We start from the raw sequence: 24,068 nt of genomic DNA, 5'->3' as shown, positions 1-24,068 counted from the left end.
TGGACGTTGTCTGGATGCCCGGGGGCATGCATCATGACAGATGCAAGCATATGCAGGGGGTTCATCTGGCACAACTCCAGAAACAGGATAGCATTGTGGAAATTGCAGCACCCGTGTGATCTAGGAGGGATTAGGCTGCCCAACTTCAAGGTGTATTATCTGGCTGGCCAGCTTCAATATGTAGCAAGATGGCCATCTGAGGACCCCACACCGGAGTCTAGATTGCTGAGGGCGGAGTGTACACCTTTTTTTCTGAATGAGTGGATGTGGTTGACTGAAACTCCGAAAGGAAGGAGGTCGGGATTTTAGACCTGGGGAGTAAGATCTGGCACAGAGCATGCCAGGTAATGGGAAGTCCTCTTCCGTGCGCCCCACAGGTTCCTTTGGTGGCACTGAGGGGGGGGGGTGGATGAGCAATTGAGGAGGACTATTAGAGAACACTGGGAACCAGTAGGTGTAACAACCATAGGAGATGTGTGGCAAGAAGGGGAGAAGATAGAATTTGATACACTAAGAGAAAATACGGGTTTACATAGTGGGCAATATATCACGTATGCTAGGCTGATGACAATGGTAAAGAAAACGTGGTCTGAGGTGGAGCTGACCCAGCAACCGGACACTGCCATAGAAATGGTTCAGGCGGTATCTGACCGGGGCTATGAGGTCTCCCGAATCTACGAAATAATGATGTCCAAAGTTGGGAAGGAGGTGGTTCAGATGAGATGGGACTGGGATGAAGGCATAGGGGAAACAATAAGCGACGGGCTGTAGGTGAGAATGCAAAGATATAAGAAGGTGTCAAGAAATGTGAGACTACAACAAATTCAGTTATATGTCACCCATAGAGCATATATGACCCCCAAGAAGATTGTGAGGTTCACAAATGCCAGAGATGTGGAGAGGTAGACGCAGGTATGGTACACATGTTCTGGGCATGCCCGGAAATGGCAACATATTGGGAAGAGGTAGCACCCCTCCGGGCAGATAAAAGGGATACAATTGGAAGTGGACTCTGTGGGCATGTATGGTCGCTGGATTCCCAAGACCATGTGAACGCAAACATGTGAGTAAACTTAAAGACCCTGGCATTTATTCTAGCTAAATGCAGGATAGCGATGAATTGGAAGGCAAGTAAGAGGTGGTGGGGCGGTTTCCGCCACAGAGCGCGGCAACACAAAGCTTCTCCTCCCGGGGTTCGCTTCCCGACGCCTCAGCACCTAAGGCCCGAGGGAGCATCATTATCGCCCGCGTCTCCAGCCGCAGCTGCACCAGTAGAGCCCGGCACAGAAACCTGCAAGCGGGACCCAACGAACCCTCCAGCTCCGGTGCAGGGAAACATTTAACCACCTCCTGTGGTGGCAGAGCAGGCCCAGTCCCGGAGGTCCAGGGTACGCAAGTAACCAACAAGGCCGCTCCTTCGGCGGAGTCCAACAACTCCCCCCTCGCTCGGACGCGAGGGGGCCGGGGCACCGAGCCTCGGAGTCACTAGCAGCAGCGGAGTGAGTCCCGCCGGGAAGGAGTGTGGTCCGGGGCTCCCTTCACTCCCCCTCCCGGATCCTTCGGTTCACGGCTGCCGGCAGCCCGCGGAAGCCCGTGGGTGTTCCAGGGCCCCTGTGTCCCGGCTGGGGTCGCGGGAGTTCGCCCTCCACCAGCCTGTTACCAGCAGCACCGGAGGCCTGGGAAAAGGTGGCCCCTCAGCGATTCTAGCAGCGCGAGCCCCGAGGCCCGTTCTGGGAGGAAGGTAAGGCGGCACTTGCCGCACCGAGTGGGAGTCCCTCGGACCAGCAAACCAGTCCCCCCAATCCAGTCCCCGTCGGGTAGGGGAGGCGCCTGCCCGACTGCGGACCCCTTCTGGGGAGAGACATAGACAAGAGTTGGGAGGGGGAGCCTGCTTCCATCTCCACCCTCTGAGCCCCGCGGGCTTCTTCACGTCCTCCCTCAGTGGACGCCACAAACCCCCGGAGCAGTGATCCACCCGAGGGCGGCACAGCGCCTTACCGCCCTCCACCAGATCCCAAGACTCTAAAAAAGCATAACAGCCGACTATCCGGCCTGCCCCGCAGCAGTAAAAACACATATGCCCGCCCAGAAGGGTTTGGGGTCGTGGGTGGACCCTAGACATTCTAAAACAACCCAACTTGGGAGTGGGACAGACAAGCTCCCCCCTAAGACACAAGAAGCAAAATGGCCAGGAACCAAAAATCATCTAAGCAAACCGACATAGTGACCCTGGTATCTGCCACCAAAAAAAAAAAAAAAAAAAAAAAAAAAAAAAATCGAAGAAAGGGGAGCTTAACACCACCACGGGCGTACCCCCACTCCCCCACAGCGAGCCTACAACCCAAGGAGCGACGAAAGCCGACCTCCAAGAGTTCCTATCTGCCATAACAAGAGTACCAAAAGGGCACAGAAGAACTGAAAGGCAAAATAGCGTCCCTGGACAAAATAGTTGGGGAAGTCGAATCCAGAACAGAAGAAATTGAAACCACCCTGTTTGTGCAGAATTTTGAAATCGGAGAGGCGGCTGATAGACTGGAGGCCAGATGCGAAGCCCTTGAGAACAAACAAGAAGCAGCCGAAAACAGGTCTAGGCGCAACAACATCCGCTTGAGGGGCATACCGGGTTCGGTCCCCGAAGAACTTTTACATCAATGATCTATTCTGCTTTATCCTAAAGCTCCCAGACGGAGCCCCTCTGGAACTGGGTAGAGTTCACAGGGTCAGAGCCAGACAAAACGCAAACTCTGTGCCGGACGTCCTAGCGAGAGTCCACTTCTACAAAGTCAAGGAAGAAATAATGCACGAAGCCAGAAGCTCAGCCCGAATCAACTTCCGAGATGCAGAAAATATCCCTATAACAGGACCTGGCAGCGTCCACCCTCGCAAAAAGAAAAGCCCTTAAGCCCCTCGCCGAATGGCTATGCGAGAGGAAAACAACCTACCGCTGGGGCTTCCCTACAGCTCTAATCTTCAATTGGGAGGGCAGGTCTTGGATAATCCCCTCACATAGAGAAGCCGAGCGATTCATGAATCCGGAGGACGAGGAGAGGTCCCACGCCGAAGCTGCGGAGGCCCCAGGGAGATCCCGTGAACACCCCACCAGAGCCTGGACTAAGATGGCGGGGCGCCGCAGACCTCGAGGCCTGTCGGGCAAGCCCAAACGGGATAACAACCGTTGAGTGGGAGGCCGAAAGACCTTAAGCTAACTTCACCAACCTAACCCTCCAGCCTCAACCTGAACTTTACTGGTCAACAGAAGAGGCAATGTTTGCCTCCAAGCAGAGTTACTACACCGGTCCGGCCGAGTGCCCCGTTGGTCGAAGGCTGGTCCGGAAACCTGGTTATTGTTTGGGGGGTGGGGGGAGGGGAGGGAGGGAGATCCTCATAAAGAAGGGTGCAGAGCGGATCACAACATCGAAAGACATGGAACAGGAAACCTCTAGGGAAGACTATGAAGCGCTCCATCTAGGACTAAAAGGATGGGTTTGTTAGACAAATCACTTACTATCACGACTTGGAATGTGCAGGGGCTCAACGCACCAAGAAAGCGGAAATCTGTGGAACACAAACTAGACCAACTAGCAGCGGACATTGTCTTCATCCAGGAAACCCACCCGACTGCAGAAGATGAAAAGCGAATACACTTCCGACGCTAGCTGAAATGTTACTTCGCCTCAGCTACACAGAAAAAAAGAGGAGCGCTATCCTTCTAAGCCAAAATCTCCCATTATCACAGATCATCAAAAGGGACCCGGAAGGTAGATTCCTACTCCTTAAAGGACTCCTAGTCGAACTAAGGATTACCCCGGTAGCAATCTACGGGCCAAACAAAGAGCAAGACCCATTCCTCCGGAGTCTCCTTCCAACCCCGACGGCCTTCTCCACAGGCCACTTGCTAATCAGAGGGGATTTCAATCTCCCCCCAGACCCGAGGGTAGATAAGACGCTCCCAGTCTCTAGGGAAGACTTCGGGAAATCACTGGCCCTAGCCGAATTCCTGCGGGAAACCGAGACCATAGACATATGGAGATTACGCAACCAGGGAGAAAGCGATTACACTTTCTTTTCACACGTACACAGAGGCTACTCGCGGAATGATCTTCTGCTCGCCACTAACACTATGGCCCCCTGCGTGGAGAACATCCAAATTGGACCCATCGCAATCTCGGACCACGCCCCAGTTACGATGGCGCTGCTACTTCACGGAGTGCCTGAACCTAGTCACAGGCAATGGAAACTGCAAGGCTACATCCTCACCGAACTAGCGGCCAGCTCTGACCTTGCGGAGGCGATTCAGAATTATTTCATTGAGCACACAACCCCAGACACCTCAATAGCAACAGTATGGGACGCCATGAAGCCAGTAATCCGAGGGGTGGCGATGGATTCATCAGCTAGACTCAAGCGCCATAACCTGTTGAAGCAACGAAAGCTAGAGGATAGACTTGTTGAACTAGAAAACAAGCTCAAACAGCGCTATGCGAAAACACCACAACAAGAACTAAAAAGAGCAAAAAGGGAGCTGGAGATCCATTTAGCAGACTGAGCCGCCAGAGCACTAACCTATACCAAACAGTATTACTACCTTAACAGCAACAAAGCGAACCGGCTCTTGGCACACAAACTGAAAAAGCTCCAAACTAGGAACCACATCCAAAGCCTGCTAGTCAAAAATGGCTCCCTACACCACCTGGACCCTGAAAGGCTGGAGATAATGGTGCAGCACCACAAGATGATTATGGCAGGACCTCCGACGTGAACCCCAGCCATTACTCAATTCTTGGCCCCCATCCCAAAACCACAGCCATCCCCTTCTCTTCCGGACTTGGAGGGTCTAATATCAGTGGAGCAAGTCAGTGAAACGATCCGTCACCTGAAAAACAACGCCGGGCCAGATGGGATATCCTCAAAATTCAACAAGAAGTTTGCGCACTTGCTAGCACCGCATCTGGCAAATCTATTCAACTAATTTCTCTCCACGGGCTCCACTACAGAGTCTATGAATGAATCAATAACTGTGCTGATCCCAAAGCCGGGGAAAGACCGAACGCTATGTGCATCATACAGACCCATAACGCTTCTAAACAACGATGTGAAAATATTCGCCAAAATTCTGGCAAACCGGCTAGCCCCCTCCCTCCCAGCGATCATTCATCCAGATCAAGCAGGCCTTAACCCGGGTCGGGGTACCCAAGACAATATTCGCAGAACCATCAACATCATAGAGTCAGCTAACAGGTTGGGCTCAAGGCTAGCAGTCCTCTCCTTAGATGCGCATAAGGCATTCGATATGCTCGATTGGGACTATGTGGAGGAAATCCTACGGCATTTTGGCTTCGGCCCAAACTTCATAAAATGGGTCCTAGCCATCTATCAAAAAACCCTCCACGAGCCTACGCCTTAACGGGGCCAAATCCGGCAGCATAAACATAACCCGGGGTACCAGACAAGGATGCCCACTCTCCCCACTTATCTTTGCCTCATCTATGGAACCATTTGCGGACAGGATCCGCCAAAGTCCATCCATACACGGCCTCACGCTCAAAAAAGAAACCTACAAAATAGCCTTATACGCAGATGATGTGCTCCTCACACTCACCCGTCCAGCAGAATCAATAAGAGCCCTATGGCAAACCCTCGAAAAATTCAGAGCAGCCTCAGGGTTTAATATAAACATATCCAAATCAGTAGCACTGGGCATCAACATCCCAAGTAGGCCCAAATCCAACCTCGAGGAGGAGTTCGGGATCCCCTGGGCAAGAAGCAGCATCAGCTACCTAGGAGTCCAGATACCCAACAAAACTGAGAAGCTGTATAAAACAAACTTCCCGGCACTCTTCAGAGACCTGAAATATGACAACCGCTGGAAAAAACAAGAAATCTCCTGGTTTGGCCGAATTACAGCGATAAAAATGAACTTGACCCCACGGTTGCTATATTACGCACAAGCACTGCCCGTGACGATCCGGGAAAAGGCCCTGCGAAAGCTACAAAGAGATCTTGAACCTAGTCTGGGAAGGAAAGAAGTGTCGAAACCCGAAACACATCATGCTCCGAAGCGCAGCTCTGGGCGACCTGGGGCTCCCAGACGTAGCAAGGTACTGTCTAGCAGCCCAGCTAGCCCCAGCTTTCTCCTGGAAGCTCAGCGCTAACCGCCCCAGGTGGTTACAACTGGAAAAAGATTGGCGTAAGACCACATTAGAAGCGCTGCCCCACTCCAAAGAACCCAAAAGGAACCCAAGACACGGGGCCCTACCAGCAACAAGGAGCACGGTTGCCAGCTGGAAAACGGCAGCCCGTCGGTGGAATTGTAGGTGCACAATGGGTCCTCTCACACCAATCTGGCGGAACCCAGACTTCTCCCCGGGAGACTCACCAAATCAGTTCACGGAGTGGAGAGCCGGCGGTTTAGAAACCTTGGCGGATTTCTACGTGAATGGGCGTCCCTTAAACTTTGAGGAGGGCAAAGCTAAATTCAAGATCCCGGAAACTGAAAGGTTTCGCTACACGCAACTGAGACACTGGCTATCTAACTCGCAGGTCAACAGGGCAGCAGAGAGCTAACAGCATTAGAACTCACCCTCTCAGCAAATCCCCGAAGAGGAAAATCTCTACTCTGTACAAAATGTTGGACAGAACACACCCCTCTATAAAAGAACCATACATGCTGAAATGGGAAGGCGACATCGGAAGACCGATCGAACCAGAGGAATGGCACCATATATGGTCCCGAGCACAAAAAAGCTCAAAATGTGTGACAAACAAAGAAAGTGCGTTTAAAGTTTGCTACAGATGGTACCGAACCCGTCATCCTAAACAAGTGCAACCCAGCGATCCCAGCTCAGTGCTGGAGAGGATGCTCAGAACGGGGAACTCTGTTCCACCTCTTCTGGTCCTTCCCAAAAGCCGCCCTATTTTGGAAGAATATTTTGGAACAGATTAAAGCAATCACCGGGCTCAAAATCCCCTGGGACCCAGGAATCGTGCTGCTAGGGGCTACAGGAGACGGCCAATTCCCCCCTCACAGGGTGCCTGGATCTCCTTACAGCCGCCAAAATCGCCATCGCCAGACTCTGGAAAAACTCAGAGGGCCCGTCCACGCACATGTGGTGGTCCAAATGCTGGGAAATTGTGGCAGCCGAGAAAGTCACGGCCATCAGACTATGCAACAAACCCAAATTCGAACACATATGGGCCCCTTTCCTGGACTATGTGCAACAATTCCCAGGGGTGGCAAGACAGGCCCCTACTCTGTGCTGGATGGACTCCCAGGACTGAAAAGAACAAGACTAAAACTAGGCTCGTGACGCAACGGGGCTCCTCCACACCCCTGAGCCACTGGCAGCTAACTAGCCCCCCCCCCCCAACTTTACCGAGGCCACCCCGAAGAACCCGTCCTAAACACAGCCGGAGAGCCATTCAGACCCTCTGAAACTAAGCAGTCTTCTGTTCCTATTGTGTACAAAGCTCCATGTTCCCCCCTCTCCCCTTCTCCTTCCTCAGTTAGTAACAATTTTGTTTTTGGAAGATAATGCATGTTACATATTGTCGCTTTTCTCTCCTCATTGCCATAACCCGTGTACTAAACATGTAACATTCTGAGAATCTGTAGGACTTGTTATGCCAAAAATAATAAAATAATGTTGGGCAAAAAGTCAGTGATGCGTCCAACCAACCGGTTAGTCCTCCGCTAGGTCTCCCTCACCCTCCTTTAGTTGCCGCAAGGGAGTATAAAGCATAACTCTGCAATAAAACGGAATGTAGCAACAAGGTTTCCTAGAAGCAAAATTATGTGGTGTTAAAGTTAATTCAATTTTCGCCCATAAAATTGTTATTAAGCCTGGCTATATTCTATGACAGTATCCAAATATCATGCTGTTCAGCCAAATATTTACATTTGGTGTGATAGCGGAAACAGAAATTCCGGATGGAGTTATTTTTCAATCTGTGTCTTGTGAGCCGTTTCCTTTAACTGATTTTCAATGGAAACGCTTGTTCTGGGTCATGCGAGGTAGTAGCGAACCGTTCTCTGGAAGAAGACACTTTCTTGATAACAGTGAGCTGGGGGCGACGGTCTAGCAAATTAAAGGCTTTTGGCAGGAATTGTCTTATCTCAACATTGATAACACTCTGCGTACAGGTTCTATATTTAAGCATTAGAAGTCCTTATTTCTTAATTCTACGCTGATGTACTCTTTAGAGTCATCGTTCAGAACTTGATGGCAGGCGCATCTCACTAGGTCTTCACGTATCACTGAGCGACAGCCCCTTCCTTATATGCCTGATCAATATGTACATTTATTTGTACTTACGACTGCCTTGTTAGCTTAATTTTGTTGTGTTTGTCATAAGAATCAAGTTCCGGGCTACATAAGCAAATGGTGAGCTATAAAGTCTACTATGAGTCCTTTTGGGGTAGGGTACAATCTGATTTTTAATCTCATGCTCTGTACTGGTCATGGGATGCCTATTGTTTTACTGTCATGTACTCTAAATTGCCTTGACCTCACTTTAAATTCGCAGCTGGAAGCTGATTTGCTATGTGTTGGCCAATGGCCTTCTGAACCTTCACAAGATTTAGCTTCCCCGTCTAAAATGGGAAAGGTTTACGGCTAGATGTTCATTTTGGAGGAGCTATTTTTTGTTGAGGTAAATTTGGCTCAGTAGACACGAAAAGGTCTATATATGAGGGTGCATTGGATTCAGTCATAGATCCATCTCTGCTCAACTCTGCCATCTCTTTAGCTGCAAAACTGCTTCGAAATGCCAACAAAGAAACCTTAGCTGATAAGAGTTTATGCTCAATTTATCGTACACTGTTGTACTCCAACTAAAAAAAAAAACGAACACCTTCAGAGATCGTATACTGTAATCCAAGGAATTAAGTGCTGCAGAATCAAGTGCTGCAGTTTCACTGTACATAAGGAAAATTGTGATAACGTCTGGATCACTCTGGAGCTCTTTGGGTAAGACTTACCGGCAGGTTGGACTATGCCCGGTGCGGGGCACCGGGGAGCGATGATTGCTGGCCCCCTGGTGGGGCTGTGAGGCAGGGCCTCTGCTGCCTTCAGGTGCGACGTGCTCCTAGTTCCCCTGCTGGCCTTGGGCTCCAGTGTGCTTGGATGGAGCATCTCCCGGTTTTTGCCAAGCCTCATAGCCGGCGTGTGAGGCATCACCGCCCAGTGCCTGCAGGCCTGGGCTAAGGTAAGGGGCTGCTGTGGGTTCGGGGCCATGTGTATGCCCCAGGCTATCCATTCCTCCGGACGTGCTGTTGTCTCCAGAACGATGCAGGATCTGGTGGACGACAGGTGGTGTTTGTGCCTTCCGAGGGTGGGTTGGTCCCTCCCGGGGACTGTGGGGTTGGGGGGTATTTTTGGTTTTCGCTGATGGGCCTGGAATTGGATCAAGGCAGTGAACCGCCCGTTGCCAGGGGAAGTGGGTGATTGTTCTCCCTCATTGGTGGGCGGTTGGGGGGGGCGCTCCCGGTCCTGGAGTTTAATGGACATACTTAAAGTGCACTGCTCAGCTCAGACTCCTTGCCCTTTTTCCTCTTCTTCCTCTCCTGAGCTTCGCAAGAGGAGGAAGAAAATGTTGCAAAAATGTTCCTTTTCCAGGAAGGACATTGAAAGGAAAGGTGGGTGCAGTGGTCGAAGTGAGCGGGAACGATCGGGAGCAGTGTTCCACTACTTTTATTTTTCACTGTTAACAGCTCCACTTTTTGCAACCATTTTCACCATTCTGGACCGGTTCCTTGTGAAATTAAAGAACAGTTCCCCATTTTCCCACCGAATGTCGGTTACAGCTAAACTGAAATCTGTTTTCGACTCAATTGGCTGTCAACCAGCACGACTGCAACCCTGGAATAATATGTTGCACGTTGCTCCTTTCCTTCCTACTCTGTCCCCCTCCGGAGTCCCGGTTCCACAACTTTTTTAGTAAATTTCTATCAATGATGTCCTCGCTAGACTGGTGGGTCGCTCCTCTGGGTCAGCTGAAGAGGCGGCTGTTCGGGACCAGGTGGACTGTAGGGTGGATTCCAGCCTGAAGAAAGTTCATGCTGGTGCACATCTGGCCCTCAGGGCGAATATCTACAGTTCCTACACTGCGTAGACTGTGCCGAGTGGTTTTAGGATGTTGAAGGCTGTTGAAGGTGGCTGCGACTGTGCCCCGCTGCTGGCTGACATGCAGTGGCAGGTTGATCTCTTGTCCGATCTGGCATTGGATGGAGGGCGTGGCTCGGCATTGGCCATGGGTGCTGGTGTGTTGGCCCGCAGGCATGTGCAAGGTGTTTCGTGCTGCCATAGGCGCTGCCAAAATTGTGGCAGAAGTCTACCTCAACAGTCAAGAAATCTCCCTGGTTCCTCCTCCCGATCCTTTCAGAGGCCCAGGGGGTTGGGAGGGGCTGTGGTCCTCTGCACTCGTCCCGTCCAGGCCCAGCCCTTATGGGACCAGTGGTGCTCGGATTCTGGACACTGTCGGGAGAGGTTCTCAAGTGAACTTCCTGTCTCCCCCTGTCCTGGGTTGCATGGTTCATACTGCTGTTCCCTGCTTATTGCCCAAGTAGTTGGCGATGGCAACAGCCCTGACCGAGTTACTACTAAAGGCAGCTATCATGCCCGTTCCTTTCGGCAGCGGGTCTGGGTTTTTACTTGCGGGTGTTTCTGGTCCCCAAACCTTCAGGGAATTATCACCTCATCTTGGACCTCGAGTCTTGGTACTGCTCGGAAGGAACACTTCAAGACAGAAACTTTGCAGAACATTCTCTCGATGTTGTGCAGGGGGGTCTGGATGGTGTCCCTGAATCTCTGGGTTGCATGTTACCACGTCTCTCTCTGCCCCTGCCAGATATAGTTCTTCCCCTTTTACAGTGGGATCTCGGCATTTTCAGTTCTGAGTGCTCCTGTTCCGGTTGCGCTCGGCCCAAGGGTGTTCACCAGGCTGGTGGCTCCCCTGGTGGTGCAGCTTCACCTGAAGGGCATTCAGATTTTTCCCTTCAAGGACGACTGGTTGGTCAAGACGGCCCTCCGGCAGACGGTCCAGACTCTTCTCCAGCTGGTTTGCCAGGCATTACAGGACTGGGCGTTTCTGGTTAACTGGCATTTGTCTCTGGTGGAGCCCTCTCAGGATCTGGTTTTCGTTGGGGCTCAGATGTGCTCCTGGATAGGGAGGATTTTCTGTCCCAAGAAAGGGTCCTCTGCCTGTTCTGGGCGAGGTTCTCAGGTGGCGGTGTGTCACGGCTCGCCTGTTGCTTACGATTCAGGGGCACATGGCGATTTGTGTCTTTCTGGTTCCTTGGGCTCGTCTTCTTCCTGTCCTCTGGTGCCTTACCTACACTCCCACTTGCTCCCGGCTTCTCTGGCTTACGCGGCCTTGATCCCGGTGTCTCAGGCTCTGTGGGCCTCCTTACTATGGTGGGTGCGGGTTGCGAGTCTCCTTGCAGGGGTGTCCCTGGTCCGTCCTCCTTCTACCTCTCTTTCTCCAGGCGCCTGCGGAAGGGGTGGGCATGTTGGGTGTCCTCCCGACCCAGGGGTTGTGGGCTCCAGAAGTGGGCCATCTTGTGTCCACTTGGAGAGAATTGTGTGCCATTCTCCGGGGCCTGTTGTACTTCAGGGAGTTTCTGGAAGGCCGGGCAGTGTTGGTCCGGGCAGACAATGCCACAGCATTGGCATATGTCAGCTGCCAGGGGGTTCCGGCAGCTCCTTCCATGCTCTGGCAGCTCAGATATGTGCCTGGGGGGGGGGGGGGAGTCACTTCTGTTGTCCATGGTGGCCTCATGTCAGGGGGGTGGACAATGTTTGGGCGGATCTACTCATCCGCCGGTTCCGGTCCCCCTCCTCTGTGGTACTGGTTCTGTCAGACGGGGTATTGCAGATATCTGCGTCAGGTTCAGGCTCCCGGTCCTGGATCCTTTTGCCTCTCGGGCCTCTGCAAAGGTTCCCCTCTTCTGCTCCTGGTTCCCGGTCGAAGGGGCTTGGGGGTGGGGGGGTGGATGCCCTCGCTGTAGAATGGCCCTGGGGTCTCCTTTATGCGTTCCCTCCTCTCCCCCTTCTTCCCCGGGTGGTTCAGTGCATCAGGGTGAGCAAGTCGACTGTGTTGTTGGTTGCTCTGTTCTGGCCCCATCAGAGCTGGTTCCCCTCCCTGTTGGAACTTCGGTCCAGAGTACCTTGGTTGATTTCAAGGTGGCCTTGTCCCCTGCAGGTGGGTCTGGGGTCCGACAGATTCAATGGGCTGTGTGGCTATTGCACGGTCTCGGTTCATCTCCCAGGAGTTTTCGGGTGGGAAAGTTGCTTTGGGTCTTTCTTCTTCCGGTCCTTGTACTTCTAAGGACCTTCCCCCTTGGGTTCTGCCTCTTGTCTTGAGGTTCCTTCAAGGGCTGCCTTTTGCACCCCGTTCTGATATTGTCATCAAGCTCCTTACTCCAATGACTGCTTTCCTGATCGCTATCACGTCTGCCCGTAGACTGGGGGAGATGGGGCTCTGATGTGTAGCCCTTTTTTTGCGGTTTCTACCATACTCTGTGGTATTGCGGTGGGCTCAGAGGTTCCTGCCTAGGATTGTGTCTCGGTTTCAGACCTCTCAGGATCTGGTTGTCCCTGTGTTTTTCGGGATCCACAGCCGCTGGGAGAGGTGGCTTGGCCTGCCATTGATGTGCGGTGGGCGGTTTTGGAGTGTTCGGCTCAGACTGCTCCTTTCCGGCAGTGTGATAGTCTCTTGGTTACTTTTGGCCCGCTGATGCGGGACAAAAGGCCTCTGTGGTTTCCATTAGCCGGTGGATCTGTATTGTTGTCTCCATGGCTTAAGTGGTTTCTGGCCTGGCTGTGCCTGCCCTCGTTGAGGGTTGCTCTACCAGGCGTTTGGCTGCTTCCTGGGCGGATGCTAGGCAGGGTTTTCACTGCAGGAGATTTGTGGGGCCTCCACCTGGGCGGATTAGAGCACTTTCGTCAACCACTATCGGTTGAATGTCTCCCACTCTGGGGATGGTTCCTCCGGGGTTGGGGTTTTGTCTGTCAGGAGGCGAGTTTGGAATTATTAATGGTGTATGTTTTTGTTCTGCACTTCCTGGCTCTGTGTCTCATTAGGACCTCTCCCTGTCGCTGCTATGATATACCTCATGAGGCAAGTACTGGGACGAGGAAGAGTGGAGGTAATGCTCGGATTACTTACCGGTAATCTTCATTACAGTACTGATGGCCCTCCTCTCCCTGCCTGCGGGGAAGGTCCCATGCTCCAGCTTGGATTGTTAAACTGAATGCTGTGGTTTAAGGGGAGGAATTATAGGAAATAAAAGAAATAGAAGAAGGTCATGTGTCGGAGGCAGGGGCCTCATGAGGTAAGTGCTGTGACGAAGAATAATAGGACAAGGAGTAATGAAGATTACTGGTAAGTAATCAGAGCAACAGCAAACAATGTGGAGAAGCAGCGAAGTAGACAATGGCGGAGATTCATGAACAATAATATGACCAATGTGAAATCAAGGCAGTGCACCGCATAGCAGAGGACCACAAACGCACTTGGCAAGGCCTGAAAGACAAGGATGGCAGAATGCCTCTACTGATGAAACAAGAATAAAGATGCCAACGACTTAAGTTGCCCTGAAAAGGAGCCAAATATACCAAGTGTGCCGGGTCCGGTCAATTTGGAGGTAAAACCAGGAAAGTCATAGTAAGCAAAGGGATGATAACCCTTGCAAAGCCACGCCCCCAAAGTAAGTCCTGTTAATGTTAAAGCATATCTGTACCGCACACTATCACAACTGGAGTGGTCCCCTGGCGGATCTGAAACAAAAAAAGGGGTAGTTTAGGGTGTGCTAGTAGGACGTTTGGAGAAGTGCAAGGGAGCTGTGAAGCACTGTTGGCTGATTCAGTTTGGTTAACACAGTTAGCCGAGCTTTTTGGTGTGGTATTCGGTTCAGAGTTTGTCGTGTGATGTTGTGTGAGGGTCTGTGTGGTGCGTTTGTTGTGCTCTGTGGTGAAGTGCGTGCGGGTTGCTGCGGTTTTAACAGGTGTGGTTGCGTTTAGAGTGTGAGAGGTGTCTAAGGAGTGGTGAGGTTTTTAGAAGTTTTGTGGGGTTGGTTAGTAGCCTAGTTCTTAGGAGAAATGCCCACTCCTATGGTGTGTCTTTCGGCATTTAGAGAAGGTTATCTTCCTTTCAGTGATAAGTTTCAACGAGATAAGGCTCTCATTTGTTAAGTTAGCTAGTCTTTGTGTTTCTATCAGTCAATCTGTTCTTTTGTCTTTTCTGTTCGATTGTTTCAGTTGTTTCCATTTGATTCTGAGGTGTTGAAGAGTCAGGTTTTTAGAAGTTTTCTACATTTACATTTAAAATGCAGGCCAAAACTACAACTCCCAGAATACATTTTAAAAACGCACTGCTGGCTCTACCACGTGGAACTGGTTGGTAAACCAGAGAGTTCTGCCCACGTAAGAGGACGGAGCACAAAGCTTTCCCGATCAGAGAGAAACTGCTAATCTAGGCACGAGTGGCAGTGGTGCCGAGTTCGTTCATGCATGCCTGCATCTCGAAATTTAAATGCGTGTTAAGTTATTAGGATGAATACTACACCCTGCTGGCATTTGCATGGTGTTGTGGCGTATCTCATGGGGGTGGCAGACAAAATCAATAAAGCTTATCGCTCAGTGAAGTCTTTTACACACAGTCATTATAGTATACAATTAATTGTTTTAAATTCACGGTCTCCACAGTTCCAGGATCCTGAAAGTCGCGTGCATCAGAATATAATGGCAGGACCACCATAAGGCTGGACAGCAAAAGACGTTAGTTAGATGCTATCTGTACTGGAGCAGTACTCCTATGTTCCAAATCACAATCAAAACATAACCGGCTACAACGCCTCCATGAACGGAACCCGCTATTTACATTGCCTTTTCTCACCTGGATTCGCGACCCATAGCCAACTTCAGTCTACTGGCTGCCTGACTCCTGGTCACGGGCCCGATGTTCGCGCTACGTTTCAACCTTTAGAAACCACGGGGCACAGACATGTTGTTAAAGTCAGACAGAGAGAGAAATCTACAAACTTGCCTTCCCCGCGCATTGAACCGCGTCATAGTGTCCGCCATCTTGGATTGGATTATTATTTTAGTCAATGCCACAGAGGAACTTTGTGGTCAATGCCAACTAACACGAAATAAACTTGTTTTGTTTTGATAGTACCAAAACATACATGTATGTGCTTCTCTAGATAAATACGCATTATGAGATCTCGCGCGAAGTAAATATAGAATGGAGTGTGTGTATTACCCGTGGAGCTATTCTTTCTACGGAACTGATTTGATCGTATCAATAATATATACTAATCTCGTATCCATTCATAAGTGCGACTCATTAGTTTTTTCTTGATTTTAATGACCAAATATCTACTGTAACATAGCTGGCAGGCGTAAAGAGTCATGGAGGGGAGGAGGTGTTTTCTCAATAATTGACATTTGGTATTTCTGTTTTTCATGGCCACAGTGTTCCTTTCCAAGATGGCGTCTGCCCAGCCTATAAAGCGCGTAGAACAAACCAGTTTGATATGTCTATATTGCCCGTCATCTATTCTATTGCTCCTTTTGATGGGCCCGGAGTAGGAGGATAAGAGTGGTACGCAGAGTGCTGCGTGAAATCTCGAATTCCCAATATTTTCCTGCAGCGCACCCTACAGCCCACTGTTAGCCATGGATCTAAATACCGTGGGAACTCATCTCTGAGGCGGGTTGACGAAAGGGAATAGTGCAGGCAAATAATAACTAGCTTGTAAAACAATGTAAAAACATCATGCGGGGTTACACAGCCGTTCACAGTCCAAGAAGCGGGAAACCTATTATGGGCGCCGATGACACCTGAATATCTTTCACAGCAAGCGGTAACATGTGTCATCCTTTTGCAATGTATCCCAGTCTCATTCAGAGGCATCAAAGATATTGTACATTTGAGAGGGAGTGTGTATGGGGGGGGGCGGGGTTGTCTATGTGTTCTATCTCTCCTCCCTGTCGTCTTCTATTTACTTGGCCTACCTCCCAACCTTATAGGGTCTGTTGTGTGTGTTTAGATGGCTGGGCACATACACAGCGGGGACTGCAAACGTGCGTGGGCCCCCAGTGCAGCAACCACAATAATGAGACTGACAGAGATGTGGTTGTTGTAGGTCCCCGCTCCGGTCTCCCAATGACAGCGAGTGGGCCGTATTGCATCACGGCGGGCGGTCACATGACATAACACCCAGAACAGGACGCATCGTCCAAAACAGGACTGCAGGACTTGCCTTTGGCCTCAAGCCAAGAGATTGTATCTCTCCAGCCCTGAAATCTCTTCATTGGCTCTGAAGGGCTGCAAGGATTAAGCTCAAGACGCTTTGCATTGTCCACAAGGCCTTTTGGGGCCTGGGTCTGCAATACCTTTTAACCCTCCCTTCGGAAATACCTTCCTACTCGAGCTCTTCGCTCCTCCAACTCCCTCAGGGTCAGTCACCTCTCCAAGCAAGGAGTTGGTTGGTGGTAGATCTCTTTCTTGGGCTGGGGCTTCCCTCTGGAACAGCCTCCCTGCCTCTCTGGAACTTGAGGAGTACCATTTTCGATTCCGGAAGCACCTCAAGGCCTTCATCTTTGCTCCTGCCTTGCCTTTTCCTCTCCCCTGCTGATCGCTGTCTGTTGTGGCACTGGCATCTGGCTACCCTCTGATTTCGGGCCCAGATCCCTGCCCGTCCAGCCGCATACCCGCACTGTCTCCTGGCAACCTTTCATATTTTTTATTTACTTGTAAATAATCAATAAGATTTTTGGGTCTGTATCTGCAACCCCACAGTCGCCTTCCCGTGCTTATTAGACATCTGTTGTCTGCGCCTTATTCTTGAACTTACCACCTGCTGGCCGCTCTACCTGTTTTTGTTTTTATTTTGATCATGTATTTCAGCACTTTCCAATCCTGCCCCTTGCACTTTTCCCCTTCCCTCTCCCCTGCCCATTCTCCATGTCACTGGGCCTAGTAAGATCGTTGTTTTTTCCTCCCTTGTACACCTCCCTTTTCTTGTCGCGCCATGAAACACTTGTGTATGGGCACGATATAAATAAAATTATCAGAACACTCCTCTCTTTTTATATAAACATTAACTTTCTAAAACACTCCAAACACAACTTAGTACTAACCAAATGAAAACCTCCAAGTACATCAGAAACATGTGCACATGGCTTTTTCCTTTCACTGACCAGTCCTCCTAGTCAGACAACCACTTGCAGTTCAGGTGCCCAGGTCGTAGCCCCAACTGGCACCGGGACTCACGGGCGGGGTATCGGCGCGCTCTCTCTCTATGCTCAGCCCATCTCCTACCTGTTGGCCAGGCACACTGGACGCCTGTCCTCTGTTCTCTCTGGATGAGTCCAATTGTTGTAGTCATCGTCCATCTCTCTGGTTGTCTCCAGGCGAGCTGCACTACTCACCCTGCCTCCGTGCTGCTCTTTCCCTTGCTGCAATCGTTCCGACAGTCTGCGGAAGAAGCTGGAGTTTCGGGGCACTTGTCGCTTGTTGTCATCGGCCGTTATTTGTGACCCATGTACCTTGACCACTGTGAGGGGTGTGGGTTCGTGGATAAGCATCTTTCCAGCCGGGTTCCGGGTCCTCTCTAGGACGGTATCCCCACTGCAAAGTCATGTTCTTGTAGACCTCACCATGTGTTTTCTCGCTCGATCAGCGTCTCTCTGTGTACACGAACGCTTCGTAGTCTATGGTGCCTGGGGTTCTCCCCTCCATTTCTGGGAGAAGCATGCAAGGACATCACTGGAATAGTGCCTCTGCTGGGGCTACCCCAGTCGAACAATGTGGGGTTGTTTGATATGTATTTGGGTGATAAAAACCATAGCTGAAATGTTCGACCGATAAAAGAACGAAAGTTATTTTACTGAAAATGACTTTAGTTTTTCTCTCCCACAAACATTTCAGACTATGCCCTTGCCCCCAACCGCTTTACTTAACTGTGGGCGGCACACCTCTTTGTGTGCTGCCATCTCCAGCATCCATCTGCAATGCTGGTTCCCTTCACTTGCGTGTATGGGAACCAGATCCGCAGGGTCCCTTTTTAAAAAAATACTTTATTGAGTCGGGAGCGGGGCACACTCCTGCTCACATTACAGTTAAAAAGGGTCCAGGGGAGATCCTGCTGCCCTTCTTCACTGTAATGTTTTGTATGGCATATTTGTTCAAATTTTTAGGCTATACAAGATTTTCGTATAGCCTAAATTCGGTCATATATGCCATACTTTTTTTTTCTCTGTATTTTTGGGTGTTACCGTTCCATGAGAACACTCTCCCATGGTTCCTCGCTTCTTGGCATGCGCTGTATGGCAGGCTCCTTGTGTTTCGGGGTGGTCGCTTGGCACCATATGCAAGCTTGTATGAATTCCTCTACTTTTGATCAAGAGCAGGGAGCCACACCTTTAGTCGGAAGCAGCTTTTTGTCTTCGTAGCTCCCGAATGTCCATGGTGTGCCAGCGCAATTACTCTTTCCACTAGCGCTGCAGGCACCACCATGAGGGCACCTCTCAAGAGGAGGCCGTCCTCTGTGAATGTCAGTTTGTGTCTGACTTTCCATAATTGTTCTAGAGTCGATCTGGCTTCCTGAGTTCTGCTTCCTAGATCTTCTAAAACTGTTCTCCACTGTACCGACACTATGGCTTCTTCTAGAATTTTGAAGCAGCTGTCATTCATCAACGCTGATCTCAGCTCACCAACTCCCATGGCATTGGGGATGGTCCCAGCAGGGACCATTTTGACATACTCTTCAGTCTCTGAGATGCCTTCCTGTGCATCCTCACTTTTGTCACCCGGATGCCTGGACAGGTAATCGGCAGAGTTGTTTGATCCAGGTTAATGTATCAGATTCACATCATATTCCTGCAGCGCTAGCAGCCATTTATGGATGCACGGCGGAGGATTCGCTGAGCCACCTGTCATAATGGGGAGCAGGGGCTTGTGATCTGTCACCACTTGGACCTGTTTCCCATATATGTATATATGATAACACAACTACTAGGGCTTCCCTCTCAATCTGAGAGTACATCTGCTCTGTGGGGGTTAATACCTGACTGGCATAGGCGACAGTTTTTGGGATTCCATCCATGCTGGCTTGGGTGAGTACGGAGCCCAACCCGAATGGGTTGGGATTGACCACAATTTCTGTGTCCTTCCCTGGGTCGAAAAACGGCAAGGTGCAATCTTTGGGTAGGGCTGCCTTGATGTTGTAGAACGACTTCTGATCCAGCGACGTCCATTTCCACATGGTGGATTGTTTGGCCCGGTTTCTTAGGTGTTCTGAAAGGGTTGCCATGTCCTTTATGAATCAGCCACAGTAAGTGACAATTTCTAGGAAACTCTTCACCTCCGAGATGGTCTCTGGTGCCTTAGCTTCCTGTATGTCCCTTACTTTGGCTGGGTCAGCTGATAGTCCTCCTTCTTGGAAGATGAACCCAAACAATTCAATTTTCTTCTTGAGGAATTCACATTTTCACACTGGAGTGTTAGTCGCAGGGATTGAATTATTTCCAGCACTTCTTCCAAGCGTTCGTTCAAGGTGCTCTCCTTCATATTTTACATGGATCAAGATGTCATCACTCATGTTAAATGTCCCATGCAGCCCCGCTAGATCTCCTTGTGTGTTCTGGAACACTTCTGCTGCTGGCGAGATTCCAAAATTAAGCCTTTTGTACCGTATAGGCTGACATGAGTTGTGAACGTGGTGCTTTATCTACAGTCTTGGTGAAGTACCAGCTGATGATACCCAGACTTGAGGTCCAGCTTAGAGAAGAAGACGGCATCTTCCAGGTCCGCTACGATGTCATCCAGTGTCAGTGTTATGTGGTGCTCTCGTTTTATGGGCTTGCTGAGGAGCCTCATGTCCATGCAAATCTTGACACTGTTGGGCTGTTTTGGCTTCTGGGCGATTACTATCAGGGATAACCAGGGTGTCAGTCCCTCCACTCTTTCGCTGATGTCCAACTGGATGAGGTTTTGAATCTCTTTTTCGACTCTTTCCCATAGATGGAACAGTACGTGTCAATGTTTTAATGCTACTGGTTGGACGGTTTCATCAATATTTGGTCTGGATGGGTTCTCTCCCATGTGCCCGGCCCAATGCCTGAGAACACCTTCTGGAATCATCTCACTAATGTGTCTACGTCATCCAGGAACACTCCATGTGCAAATTGAATAAGTTTGAGGGTTTCTGCAACTGCCCACCCCAAGAACACCTGGTTACCCACTTTTGACTCGTAGAATCGTGCTTGGATGGATTTCTCTTCGTGCCTCACCGGCGTTATGAATGCTCCCTCTAGTGGCAAAAGGGTTGCGCTCCTGAATGTGAAAATTCGTACCTTGGTAGCTTGGAGCAGCGGCGCGTTACTCAGCCTCCTGTAATGTTTTTCCACCATCACGTTTACTGATGCCCCGGTGTTCAGGAGCACAGGCATGCTGGTATCCATGATAGTCACAGAGCACTTGTCCTCGTCGCCTCCCAGTTGCTGTTCCTGCCCGACCTTTACTGTTGTCGTGTTCACGCTTTGAGGTGTCCGCTCTTGTGCTGCTGCCTTTGGTCCCACCTTCCCTCGGGGAAACTACTGCAGGGGTAGCTGCTGTGCATTCTCGTGCAAAATAGTTTTAATTCCTGTTCAGTAGGCTTCTATTCCACATAATCATCTCACCTTAAGAATCATTACAAAATACATCGACGGAAAAATCAATCCACACATATAAAATATGACATGAATACATTTCATGAAAAAGGCCTACACACGGTACCCAATGGCACTATTCGTGCAGTTCATTCATACACCACCCTATGTTTATCTGCAATCTTATTTCTTCTTCTTCGTTTGACCATGCACAGGTAGCTACAAGCTGTCGCAGGCGGCTGTGGTGGTACACATCCAGGCTTTCATCACTCTTCGGCAAGGCTGTTCTCATCACACATTTTTCATAGTTGGTGTTGACCATTGGTTCAAAGTATTTTGATAAGGCTTTGACCACTGCATCATACGAGTCATTCGCGGGACTGCAGGGCCTACTGAGTAGATCAGCATACACCATTTTGCCATGTCATCACGTTCGCCTTTGGCATTGAAGGACATCTCGAGGTGTTCGTGCCAAGTTCCCACCGTGGGCCAGGTTGGCCGGTGCTCCATCCACATCAAACTTGCATAGTGGCGCTAACGACCCTTGCTGGCACGACGTTCTCCCATGCAGTTGCAGTGCTGGTGCACATCATCTTCCCCAGACATCGTCCTCTTGTTATCTGGTCCCCCAGTGGGTGCCGCTGGTCCTGCCCTCGACCGCTAATGGGCACATGAGCATTCCAGAGGGAGCCACAACCCCTTTGCGTTGTCAGGTCCCAGTTGCACGCAGAGGTGGCACACACTCCTACCTCCCCTGATGGGTCTATTGGCGACTGCGTTAGTGATTACACAGAGTGACCACAACCCCTGTGGGCAAAGAGTGTTAGGGCCTACGGATTGGATGGGCAGGGGTGGTAGGGTTACCGGGTAGAGGGTTAGGAAGAGGTTGTGGATGGGTAAGGGGGTTTTAGGGAAAGATGCTCTCTTGACTCATGCTTTGACACACACATTGTGATGATAACACTCACACATTCATAACACCACAGACATATGCAAACCTGTGAGCCCAATTGTACCCTACCTATAACCTCTGTGCCCCCTGAGCACAGCTAATCATATGACACCAGTAATGCCAGAGCCCAGTTGCTGCACTGGACACCACTGTAGCCCAGTTGCTGCACTGGGCATACTACCAGATCCTGATCATAAGTGCAAGTCACATTAACAATGTGGAATACATGCAGGCATAAACATAAATGCACTTAGCTTTGCAGCTCCGCTGTAGCTTCTGTCTCTATGGGCGAGTCCTGCGTCATGTTGTCTGAGGCGGGTGCCGAGCCGGTGTCTATAGGACTCAGAAATAATACAATTCGGTAGTGCAATCCCTCTTGCAACAGAGCGATCGTTGTTTTCTTAGGCGGTGTGGGAAGAGTTCACCCGTCTTTCGGGAGATTCTTTATGGGTAAGTCGATCATTCCTCAGTTAGTTTAGGAACGTTCTCTATGCGTTGTTAGATTAGTATCCCCATGCGAGAACTGATTGGCAGAGCCGTATTACTTAACTTTGGAACCGTGGGGCCTGGGCGTTGGATCAGGCAGGCAGGGTGCGGCCCAGCAAGACGATTAACCTAAGGCAGACCATAGCCCCTCAGAAACACATCCGCTCAGTCGGGAATCTGTAGCACGGACAACTTAGCTCCGCGCGCAGACACAGGCGTGGCTCAGGGAATCTCCTGACGCTCTGAGCCTTGTGGAGATTGCTGGGAGACGTAGTCTCTCTCCCCATTTCTCTTTTTGCTGTTGTCTGGGGCGATTGTTGCTTTTTGCCTCCTGTTGTTGTGGTGGTTGGCTGCTCTCCTGCCTTGGCCCAAACATGGCATCTACTATGAGTGATGCGTTTTTTAGTGCTCCTTGCACATGCAACCCTACCAGCCATGCAAGCAGCCTGTGTGCTCCCTACCACTTTTGACTGCCTGATCCTCTGCCCCCTGACAGTACACGCCCTCCCTGGAGAAGGACCAGGCTTTTTGGGGTAGTTTGAGTGAAAGAGGCGCAATAGCCCGGGAGCATAAATGTTACTCGCTGGTTCCCAAGAGCAGTCTTCTGGGCCAAAATCCACCAAATAATGATGTTGACCCCCTCTTACACAGGAATTCAAGATAGCCCTTACTTCATATTCGGGATAACTCTTCAATAAGATGGGAGGTGGACGTGGGATACGTGTAGTGGGTGATGCAGGTTTCAAAAGGGCAGTGTGGAAGACTGGGTGGATTCGCATATGAGCTGGCAGTTTTAATCACATGGCCACTGGGTTAATCACTGCTTCGACTGTGAAAGGGAAGATGTAACAGGGTTGCAATTTGCAGGGCCCATGTAACTGTAGATGACGAGTGGAAAGCCACGCTTTATCCCCCACGCAGTAATGGGGTTCTGGTCTGTGCTTTTTGTCTGCATATTGTTTGTAGGATTCTTTGGCTTTTTCTAGGTTGGTGTGCACTACCTTCCAGAGATGCAGTAGCTGGTCTTTATGGATCTGCACGGAAGACAGGTGGCTTTGGGTGGACGGTTGAATGGCAGGTTTTATACGAGGGTGAAACCCATAAGTGCTAAAGAATGGTGAGTATTTAGTGGCAGAGTGTCGTGAGCTATTGTTTGCCAACTCCAGCAGCCAAATGGCTGTCACCCAAACGCCCACAGCACTATGAGCGAACTGTGGAGGTAGTGCTCAATTGTCTGGTTTGACCTCTCGGTTTGTCCGTCTGTTTCAGGATGGTGGCTTGTTGATAATCTCATTGTAATGCCTGTCTGCTTGCAAAAGGTTTGCCAAAACCTTGACGTGAACTGGGTTCCTCTATCAGAAACTATATGTTGAGGTATCCCATGTAGGTGGATGATGTGTTACATAAAAATGTCTACCAAAACACTGGCTGTGGGAACCCCCCTGCATGGTATAAAGTGGGCCACTTAGAGAGTGAATCTATGACAACAAGGATGGCTGTGTTTCCTTGGTCCGGTGGGAGATCCACTATAAAGTCCATAGATATGTTATGCCATGGCGCTGTGGGCGTTGGTAGCGAATGCAAGAGGCTGGCTGGCTTTTGCTGGTCTGGTTTGTTCCAAGCACAAGTTTCGCAATTCTGTACATACAACCGAACATCCTTGTGAAGCGTTGCCCACCTGTAATTACTTTTTACAACGTCTTCGGTTTTGGTAATGCCTAGGTGCCCTGCCACCATTGAGTCGTGGCACCACTGTAAGACTTGGTGCCTCAGTAGGTACGTACAGCACGGTATTGTGGTATGGTAACCCGTCTTTTACTCTTCGTTGTTTCTGTGGGTCGCACCCTTGGTGCAATTCTTGGGCTGACATGGCCTCCCCGATGCGTATGAACAGATAGGCACTGGTGCTTCCTATTATATGGGTAGGTGTTACAATGGGTCTTGGTTTTTTTTTTCCTGCTCATAGCTCGCCT

The 24,068-nt window shown here is 50.3% G+C and overlaps 1 protein-coding gene across 3 annotated transcripts in view; it reads right to left on the bottom strand.

Annotated features, from left to right (window-relative positions):
• The window catches only part of DDX46 (DEAD-box helicase 46), a 1,330,317-nt gene extending 1,315,221 nt beyond the window's left edge, over window positions 1–15,096 (bottom strand). For 2 of the 3 annotated variants that reach the window (XM_069652572.1, XM_069652573.1), the window contains exon 1: window positions 15,043–15,095. In XM_069652572.1, coding sequence (XP_069508673.1) covers window positions 15,043–15,080 — 38 coding nt within the window. In that variant the 5' untranslated portion in view covers window positions 15,081–15,095. Of the gene's footprint in view, window positions 1–14,892 lie in introns of all 3 variants that reach the window. The other variant, XM_069652574.1, reaches the window with a different exon arrangement.
• Window positions 15,097–24,068: the final 8,972 nt, after the last annotated feature.

This window comes from Ambystoma mexicanum, chromosome 3p (genome assembly GCF_040938575.1).
Source record: "Ambystoma mexicanum isolate Mex_15411 chromosome 3p, UKY_AmexF1_1, whole genome shotgun sequence".
Classification (NCBI taxonomy): domain Eukaryota; kingdom Metazoa; phylum Chordata; class Amphibia; order Caudata; family Ambystomatidae; genus Ambystoma; species Ambystoma mexicanum.
Note: the sequence above shows the minus strand (reverse complement) of the source record. Positions and strands in the feature narration are given on the sequence as shown.